At 39.8% G+C, this 10,459-nt stretch overlaps 1 protein-coding gene across 1 annotated transcript; it reads left to right on the top strand.

Moving 5' to 3' along the window:
• Positions 1 to 5,029: 5,029 nt before the first annotated feature.
• On the top strand, positions 5,030 to 9,614 carry LOC148048694 (uncharacterized). Its single transcript, XM_087705168.1, has 4 exons — positions 5,030 to 5,095; positions 6,099 to 6,180; positions 7,767 to 7,941; positions 9,355 to 9,614. Exons 2-4 carry the CDS (start codon positions 6,129 to 6,131, stop codon positions 9,473 to 9,475), a joined length of 348 nt encoding a protein of 115 aa, XP_087561294.1. The 5' UTR covers positions 5,030 to 5,095; positions 6,099 to 6,128; the 3' UTR covers positions 9,476 to 9,614.
• Positions 9,615 to 10,459: the final 845 nt, after the last annotated feature.

Here is a 10,459-nt window from a genome sequence, read left to right as displayed (position 1 = left end):
AACCCTATACCGTTTCAGACAAATGGCTGTCCAACCTCTTCTTAAAGACTTCCAGGGTTGGGGCATTCACAACTTCTGGAGGCAATTTTTGTTCCACTGATTAATTGTTCTAACTTTCAGGAAATTCCTCCTCAGTTCTAAGTTGCTTCTCTCCTTGATTAGTTTCCACCCATTGCTTCTTGTCCTCTGCCCTCAGGTGCTTTGGAGAATAGCTTGACTCCCTCTCCTTCCTTCCTTCCTTCCTTCCTTCCTTCCTTCCTTCCTTCCTTCCTTCCTCCCTCCCTCCCTCCCTCCCTCCCTCCCTCCCTCCCTCCCTCCCTCCCTCCATCCATCCATCCATCCATCCATCCATCCATCCATCCATCGAATAGAGAATTGGAAAGGACCTTGGAGGTCCTCTAGTCCAACCCCCTGCCTAGGCAGGAAACCCTATACCGTTTCAGACAAATGGCTATCCAACATCTTCTTAAAGACTTCCAGTGTTGGGGCATTCACAACTTCTGGAGGCAATTTTTGTTCCACTGATTAATTGTTCTAACTTTCAGGAAATTTCTCCTCCGTTCTAAGTTGCTTCTCTCCTTGATTAGTTTCCACCCATTGCTTCTTGTCCTCTACCCTCAGGTGCTTTGGAGAATAGCTTGACTCCCACTTTTTGGGGGCAACCCCTGAGATATTGGAAGACTGCTATCATGTCTCCCCTAGTCCTTCTTTACATTCAACTAGACATCCCCAGTTCCCGCAACCGTTCTTCCTATGTTTTAGCCTCCAGTCCCCTCATCCTCTTTGTTGCTGTTCTCTGCACTCTTTCTAGAGTCTCCACATCCTTTCTACATCGTGGTGACTAAAACTGAATGCTGTATTCCAAGTGTGGCCTTCCCAAGGCTTTATAAAGTGGTATTAACCCTTCATGTGATCTTGATTCAATCCCTCTGTTTATGCAGCCTAGAACTGTGTTGGCTTTTTTGGCAGCTGCTGCACACGGCTGGCTCCTATTTAAATGGTTGTCCACTAGGACTCCAAGATCCCTCTCACAGTTACTACTGTTGAGCAAGGTACCACCTATACTGTACCTGCGCATTTCATTTTTGTTGCCTAAATGTAGAACCTTACTCATATATTATTATTATTATAATTATATTATTAATATTATTGTGATGAATATAACAACAAATGTGTGGATGATGACTGCTCGAATAACTATCACTGTACACAGGTCACAGGCTGTTGGATAGAAAATGCAAGTCGTATAAATAAAGCAAATAAAACATGGGGAGGAAAAAAGAAAGAAAAATTACCCCAAAATTCAGGATACTGAATGAGTCAAAAATGAGACTTAATCGTACATTTTCTTGCATTGTTTGGATCTCTCAAAACTGTGACAAGGAGCTCAAGGTAGGTGACAAATTAACTCCTGAGCTAAAAAAGCAGGTGATTGATTGACCCAGATATCCTGAACAAGCCAGCATTTTTTTCCTACCACCCACTTCCTTCTAACGCACCCCAATGCCCATCCTGCTAGCCTCACAATCTCACAACACAACAAGTCAATTGAAAGGAAGAGAGGAAGGAAGGGATCACGAGTCCCAATTGTTTGTTCTCAAATTCCAAAGTTCTGGAAAACCAGACGAACCAATTTAATAGGTGAACAGATTAACAGAGTTGGAAGGGACCTTGTGGGTCATCTAGTCCAACCCCCTGCCCAAGCAGGAGACTGTACACCATTTCTAACAGGTGGCAGTTGAGTCTCTTCTTGAAAGCCTCCAGTGATAAAGCTCCCACAACTTCCAAAGAAAACTTCTGTTCCACTGGTTGATTGTTGTCAGAAAATTCCTCCTTATTTCCAGGTTGAATCTCTCCTTTGAACAGTTTCCATCCATTCTTCCTTGTCTGGTGCTTTGGGGAATAGCTTGACCCCTTCCTCCTCTCTGTGGCAGCTCCTCAAATATTGGAAGGCTGCTATCCTGTCTCCCCTGGTCCTTCTCTTCCCTAGACCAGCCAGGCCCAGTTCCTGTTGTAGGTTCTAGTCTCCGGGCCTTTGATCATCTTAGGTAGATTCAGATTAGCAAGAGTTGGAAGGGACCCTGTAGGTCATCTAGTCCAACCCCCTCCCCGCTTAATCAGGAAACCCTACACCATTTTTTACATTTTTACATTATTTATTTTTACATTATTTATTTTTACATTATTTTTACATTATTTTTACATTATTTTTACATTATTATTTTTACATTTGTACATTTTTTTACCTTTTTACATTATTTTTACATTTTTTAACATTTTTTAACATTTTTTTTACATTTTTTACATTTTTTTTACATTTTTACATTTTTTATATTTTTTTACATTTTTTTACATTTGTACATTTCTTTACATTTTTACATTATTTTTACATTTTTTACATTATTTTGACATTTTTACATTATTTTTACATTTTTACATTATTTTTACATTTTTACATTTTAATATTTTTACATTTTTTACATTTTTACACTTTTTACACTTTTACATTTTTACATTTTTACATTTTTACATTTTTACATTTCTACATTTCTACATTTTTTTACATTTTTACATTATTTTTTTACATATTTTCATTTTTTTTACATTTTTACATTTTTACATTTTTATATTATTTTTTTACATTTTTTTTACATTTTTACATTTTTTAACATTTTTAACATTTTCATTTGGGGGCAGCTAGAGCAGGAGGTGCCCATCGGATGTTTCTCTGCCCATCATGGATTTTCTTTTTCTTTTTTTTTAGAAAGCAATTTTCTCTGCTCTGTTTGTTTTGGCCTTTCATAAACCAGTCACCTTGATGAGTTGGAGGTTAATGTCCAGCAGATAAGAGAAAATTGAGACATTGTCCTTTCCTTGCTCCCAAATGTGTTTGAGGCTGGCTTTCCCTGCTCCCTCCTGGGCCAAGCCAAAAAAACCGCCAATCACTCCTTGATTTACGACCATTCAGTTGACCGTTTGAAAGGAACCAGAGGCCTTTAATTCGTGCTTACGACCGCCGGGGGGGGGGGCATCCTTACGACCGCTGTGATCAAAATTCAGGTGCTTGGCGATGGACTCGTATTGAGGACGGGGGCAGCATCCTTGGGGGTGTGTGTGTGTGTCACGCAATCCCCTATTGTCGTGATGGCAAACCAGTGGTGGGATTCAAATCATTGAACAACCGGTTCTCTTCCTTAATGACCAGCTGGGTAGGCGTGGCTCGGTGATCATGTGACTGTGTGGGTGTGGCCAACTCAACGTCACTAAGGTCGATGGGCGCTTCGCCTTAGCTGTTGCAATGTCATAAGGGTTAACCAGAGAGGCAGTTTCTGTAAGCAGGGCAACAAAGATTAGGCTAGAAACAACACCAGAATGTTTACTTCCTGCCTTCCTTACAGGATTAGCCCTATAAAGTGGGGAAAAAATAAAAGGAGATTTCTTCCAACCACCGGTTCTCCGAACTGCTTAGAAAGTTAACAACCGGTTCTCCCGAATAGGTGCGAACCGGCTGAATCCCACCACTATGGCAAATCTATGAGATGTGTGCCGGAAGTGGCATGCCCAGCCATTCCTCCAGGCACGTCAGCAGCCGCCCGTTGCTGTTCTGGGTTGGCTCCCTGGCATGAATGCATGCATGCAGCGGGAAGCTGAGCTTCCAGTTTCTGGTGTGCGCCTGCGCGCCTGGGAACTGGTCTCCTGGTTTCCGGCATGCGCGCTGGGGAGGTGCGTTCCCCCACGCATGCACAGCTCCTCCTCAGTGCCGAAAAGATTCGCCAACGCAGGCCTATGGCAACTTTCCGCTGAGCAAAGTTAAAACAAACAAAAAAAAGAAACAGGGTCTTTTTTTAAATTTAGATTTGCGTCATTTTACGACCGTTCTCGCCACCATTGTTAAGGGGGATCGCCGCAGCGGTTAAATTAGTAACGCGGTCGTTAAGTGAATGGGGCTTTCCCCTTGAGTTTGTTGGCGAGAAGGCTGTAAAAGGGGGTGACGTGACCCCGGGATGCTGAGACCGTCATAAATACGAGTCAGTTGCCCACCGTTTGAACTTTTAACAGATTAACAGAGTTGGAAGGGACCTTGGAGGTCATCTAGTCCAACCCCCTGCTCAAGCAGGGGACCCTACGCCATTCCAGACAAATGGCTGTCCAGTCTCTTCCTGAAAACCTGATGAGTGATGGAGAAGGAAGGAAGGAAGGAAGGAAGGAAGGAAGGAGGGAGGGAAGGAGGGAAGGGAAAAAGAATAGCAGAATAACAGAGTTAGAAGGGACCTTGGAGGGCTTGTACTCCAACCCCGGGAGGGAGGGAAAGAAGGAAGGAAGGAAGGAAAGAAAGAAGGAAGAAAGGAAAAAAAAGAATAGCAGATTAACAATAACAGAATAACAGAATTGGAAGGGACCTTGAGGTCATCTAGTCCAACCCCCTGCTCACGCAGGAGATCTAATCAGATGACCATGGGGAAGCTGCAGTGGTCGTGTGAGAAACGGTCCTAAGCTACTTTTTCCAGTGCCGTCGTAACTTTGAACGGTCGCTAAATGAATAGTCAGTAGAGGGGTTTGAGGGGGCTGGACTAGAAGACCTCCAAGGTCCCTTCCAACTTTGTTACTCTTAGCATTACCTGTATTTTCTTCCCCATAGTGGGGTGTGTTTTTTTTTTGAGCTCGCTCATAGTACCTTGATGGGACAGTCTAGATGTCCTTTTAGGAGACGCCTATTCAGCAAAGACTGAAAACAGGGGAATTAGGATTTCAACCTGTGCTTTGCCCCCTGGCGAACCTTCATTTTCTGGTTTGAACAGAAGGTTATCGTTCAACTGTGTGTGCCTACGGGGGAGAAAAGAACGAAGATCACTGTTTACACACACCCAGACAAAATTGCTTACACAATCTTTACGCAAGCCACAATCGTCCCATTCCCAAGAGAATTGAGGGGGGTGGCCGGTTTAGACAGGGAGGGGAAGGGGACACACCAAGAGCCAATCGTTTTTTTTTTAGGAAAGATTAGCGAGAGGGGCTGTACTTATAGGAGAGGGTATAAAAATTCTTCCACTCCACATTTCTTCTCCAGATATTCTCCTTTAAATCCCTCGCACAGGTAAGGCTCATAGGCTTTTCTTTAAAAAGAAAGAAAGAAAGGAAACAAGTAATTTGGTCTCTTAAAATATAAATCTATGTATCTATCATCTGTCTATCTATATTTCTTTTTTCCCTTTCTGTTTATAATCTATCCTTTATTATCTATATCTATTTTTAATCTCTCTCCATCTTTTATTTATTATCTATCTATCTATCTATCTATCTATCTATCTATCTATCATCTATCTATCTAATCTACTTTTTATCTCTGTATCTATATGTGTCTGTCTGTCTGTCTATCTTCAATTTATTATATCTATCTATCTATCTATCTATCTATCTATCTATCTATCTATCTATCTAATCTACCTTCTACTTTTTATCTCTGTATCTATATGTGTCTGTCTGTCTGTCTATCTATCTTCAATTTATTATATCTATCTATCTATCTATCTATCTATCTATCTATCTATCTATCTATCTATCTATCTAATCTACCTTCTACTTTTTATCTCTGTACCTATATGTGTCTGTCTGTCTGTCTATCCAATTTATTATATCTATCTATCTATCTATCTATCATCTATCTATCTATCTATCTATCTATCTATCTACCTTCTAATTATCTCTCTCTATGTATCTATATGTGTCTGTCTGTCTATCTATCTTCAATTTATTATATCTATCTATTTCTCATCTATCATTTATTATCTATCTATATATCTTCTATTTATTATCTATATCTATCTTTTATTTATTATCTATCTATTCTATCTATTTTTTATTATCTATCTATCTATCTATCTATCTATCTTCTATTTATCATATCTATCTATCTATCTTTTTAATTAATTCTAATTACAATTTCTGAGCGTGTGATTTGCTAAGGCTTTTGATCTCCTGACCTCCGCCTTGCGAATTGATTTGAAGTATTAAACTAAGTTGACTTTCTTTTTTAGCCCTGCCCGAACCTCAAATGCTCATTAAATAAACGGCTTTCCCCCATCCCCCTTTCTCTCCAGGAGTAAGGTGAAGCCAAAGCTTGTCCCAAAATGAAGGTTTTTGCCCTGACTGTACTGGTGATTAGCATCTGCTATGTACAAGGTATGTAAATGTGTCTGGTTTTGATCATCGTAACATTAAAAAAAAAGATGCGGAGACTCTGGAAAGAGTGCAGAGAAGAGCAACAAAGAGGATTAGGGGACTGGAGGCTAAAACATAGGAAGAACGGTTGCAGGAACTGGGGATGTCTAGTTTAATGAAAAGAAGGACTAGGGGAGACATGATAGCACTCTTCCAATATCTCAGGGGTTGCCACAAAGAAGAGGGAGTCAAGCTATTCTCCAAAGCACCTGAGTGTAGGACAAGAAGCAATGGGTGGAAACTAATCAAGGAGAGAAGCAACTTAGAACGGAGGAGAAATTTCCTGACAGTTAGAACAATGAACCAGTGGAACACCCTGCCTCCAGAAGTTGTGGATGCTATATCACTGGAGGTTTTCAACCTGGGCATGTATCTGGAATGGTCTAGGGTCTCGGGCTTGACTAGATGACCTCCAAGGTCCCTTCCAACTCTGTGACTCTACATTCCACGGAAAAGTGGAGTATGTGCCTCGGATAAGCCACCAACTCGGTGCTATTGACGCCTGAATAAACATTAAGCCAGGACAGAGACATTGGCCGCCCACGAGGTTTTGAAGGGGGGCAGCCAGTTTCCACCGATCGGGAAAGGAGCCCAATTTTATACGGAATGACAAAATGTACTTATTAACTAAGGGACGCGACGGCTTAGTGGCTAAGATGCTGAGCTGGTTGATCCGAAAGGTCGGCGGTTTGGTGGTTCGAATCCCTCACGCCGCGTAACGGGTGGAGGGGGGGGGGGGATAGGGCTCCCGATATTCCTTTGAAAGTTTGCCAGACCTTTGCTGAAGGCGAAGGAGAGGAATTGACATTCGTTTAATAAAAAGGGTTTTGTCGGGACCAGGAATCTTTTTTTTAAATTTATTTATTGATTTATTTTCAAAACAAACATATATTGTAAAAAGTATATCAGCTGGTTACAAAAGGCTTTTGTGCATCTCTTCCAGCGTCATCAAATATAATTCATATTAATTCAAATATCTTAACTCAAATATTTACTATATTAACATCATCATACCTCCACTTTTATTTGACTACAGTTATTTAAACATCCTTCATCCTTAAGTATACCAAGATTCAATCCATAACCACATGCTTACTTATTTATAAAATCCTTCATTAACATTATGTCCTCATATCCTGTTTTAGCTAAACATCCATAATATTTAATACCAACGTTTTCTAATCCTCCATGTATATAATTTATTATCATTATTCTTTCTTTAACTATATCCTATATCATAGCATTTCCCCCCTATTAGTTAAAATTTAACTGTATACAGTTTTGGTTTTTTTATTATAATTATTATTGTTATTAATAATCTTTATATATAGTCCAAAAATATTTCTAACTTCCCCTTCTCATATCCAATTATTACTTATCATTGAACCAGGAATCTTTTTGGGGGAAATCTAGGATTAGAACAATGTTTTTTTTTTTAATGCTGGGGTAACTTCGAATGGTTGAAAATCGAGGGATAACTGTATTATAGCCGATCCACTGGGCTTTGATTATCATCCGTGTTTTTTTTATTTTGATTTTATACACAGGTGGTTTAGTGAAACGGCAAGCCGAGGAAGAACCCCAGGGGGAAGTTCCAACTGCCTTTGCTGCTCAGTTCAATGAATTTATCCGGAGGTTGCAGCAGGAAACCCAAGGATTGGCTACATCCATCAAAGAGAGCTTTGCGCAAACCCCTTTAGAAGAAATAAGGACCCAAATTGAGTAAGAGCTGGGTTTTTCCTCCCTAAGCCCAGATGGACCAAAGCACCATAGGATAGGATAGGATAGGATAGGATAGGATAGGATAGGATAGGATAGGATAGGATAGGATAGGATAGGATAGGATAGGATAGGATAGGATAGGATTTTGGAATATAGAATAGGGATAGGGATAGGATAGGGATATTGGAATAGAATTGAATTTTGGAATAGAATAAAATAGAATAAGAATAGAATATATACAATACAATACAATAGAAAATATGGAATAGAATGGAATGGAATAATAGAATAGAATAGGAATATTGGAATAGAATAGAATAGAATAAACTCTAGAATGGAATGGAATAGTCTATAGAATGCAATAGAATAGAACAGAATTTTGGAATAGAATAAAAATAGAATAAAATACAGTACAAATATGAAATAGAATAGAATAGAACGGAATAGAAGAATGGAATATTGGAATAGAATAGAATAAGAATAGAATACAATACAATACAATACACAATACAATAGAAAATATGGAATAGAATGGAATGGAATAGAAGAATATAATAGAATAGGAATATTGGAATAGAATAGAATAAACTAGAATGGAATGGAATAGACTATAGAATGGAATAGAATAGAATAGAATTTTGGAATAGAATAAGAATAGAATAGAATACTATACAATAGTAAATATGGACTAGAATAGAATGGAATAGAATAGAAGAATAGAATAGAATAAGAATATTGGAATAGAATAGAATAAGAATAGAATAAGAATAGAATAAGAATAGACTAGACTAGACTAGAATAAACTATAGAATAAACTATAGAATGGAATGGAATGGAATGGAATATACAGAATAGAATAGAATAGAATTTTGGAATAGAATAGAATTTTGGAATATAATAGAATTGGAAATAATAGAAATAGAAATAAAATAGAAATGGAATGGAATGGAACAGAATTTTGGAATAGAAATAGAAATAGAATAGAATGAGCTGGAAGGGACCTTGGAGGTCTTCTAGTCCAGCCTCCTGCTCAACCACAACCGTCATAAATACGAACCAGTTGTCAAGCATCCCAATGTAAATCAGGTGAACCCTGGGGTTGCTGCAACGGTTATTCGTGTGGGAAACACGCCCCCCGCCCCCAGTCATGTCACTTTTTTCAGTGCTGCCGTGACTTCGAGCGGCCCCTGAAGGAAGTGTGGGTAAGTCGAAGGGCTAGCTGCGTTCAGATCACGCCCGGTGTTTTGGTAGGGTTGAAAATGGAACCTCCACGTTCTGCATCAGTCTACCTTAGGGGTGGAGCAGCCAAAAGGTTTAAAAGCTATTTTGAGGTGCTGTTGGGCGGTAGAAAGTGGACAAGCTTCACTCCTGCTTATTATTATTATTTTTACTTCCCCCCACCCCTCCCTGCAGTTCGGCGTTCCAGCAACTCCAGGACAAATTTAATCCCCTCACCCAACAGATGAGGCAAAATGTGGCCCAATTGTTCACCATCCCTGGTCGTGTCGAGCAAGCCCCCGAAGCCGAAAGCTAAAGTCGACGCTTCTCAAAAATGGAATTCTCCGTTTCCTTCGGCCCCGGGATGTATATTTAGCAAAATCAGGACGCATTTCCCCTGAATCGAAACTGTTGAGACCCTAAGACCGGTTGCAATAAAGATATATCAGTTCTTCTTTCCGTATCCGTGTGTCTAATCAATCGAATATTCGGGTGCTCAGCGGAGATGCGCTTTGGGTCCCTACGGTATGCCGAGGTTGTGGCCCGCCAGCGGCGGAGTCGGACAACGAGGAGGTTGGGGAGGAACATGGGTCAGTTCTGGGGGTTGAGGAAGGCTCAGTCGAGGTCTCTGCATTGGAGGCAGAGAGGGAGCTAGACAGCCGCGAGGCAGAAGAACAGGTGGAGCCTGTTCCCAGTGTGTGCCTGCGCAGAGCTGCCAGAAGACAAGAACAACTTAGGAGTAAAGCTACAACTTGGAGGTGATTGGCCCCTCCCAGGGGAAGCAAAAGAGGAGCGAATTGATTTCCCAGACGAAGTAAAATGTTGGATGATAATAACATAATCAGATAGATAAGCAGGCAGGCAGAGAAAGATGGATGGATGATGGATGAATGTATAGCTAGATGGGATAGATAGAACTTCTGCCCAACTCACCACATGGAGTTGTTTTGGGGAAAATAGGGGGAGGAAGGAATATTAGGTATGTTCACCACCTTGAGTTATGTATAAATAATAATAATATACCTACAGCAGTCATGCAATCACTGATACATAATAATAATGTAGCTCATTATTCATACACACATAATAAATATAAGTTTAAGTGGAATATCTATATATCTATATATCTATATATCTATATATCTATATATCTATATATCTATATATCTATATATCTATATATCTATATATCTATATATCTATATATCTATCTATCTATCTATCTATCTATCTATCTATCTATCTATCTATCTATCTATATATCTATGTAGGTCTTTAATTATTCGGGTTTTCTCCCGCG

This window comes from Thamnophis sirtalis, unplaced genomic scaffold, assembly GCF_051295495.1.
Source record: "Thamnophis sirtalis isolate CommonGarterSnake01/CBP01778 unplaced genomic scaffold, rThaSir2_p1.2 scaffold_2, whole genome shotgun sequence".
In the NCBI taxonomy this organism is placed as follows: domain Eukaryota; kingdom Metazoa; phylum Chordata; class Lepidosauria; order Squamata; family Natricidae; genus Thamnophis; species Thamnophis sirtalis.
This window is presented reverse-complemented; position numbering and strand designations above follow the sequence as displayed.

Coding starts and splice junctions, on each gene's coding strand:
- LOC148048694 (XM_087705168.1), top strand. CDS start 6,129: ATGAAGGTTTTTGCCCTGACTGTACTGGTGATTAGCATCTGCTATGTA. Junction 6,181..7,766: donor TAGCATCTGCTATGTACAAG/GTATGTAAATGT, acceptor TTTTATACACAG/GTGGTTTAGTGAAACGGCAA. Junction 7,942..9,354: donor GAAATAAGGACCCAAATTGA/GTAAGAGCTGGG, acceptor CCCTCCCTGCAG/TTCGGCGTTCCAGCAACTCC.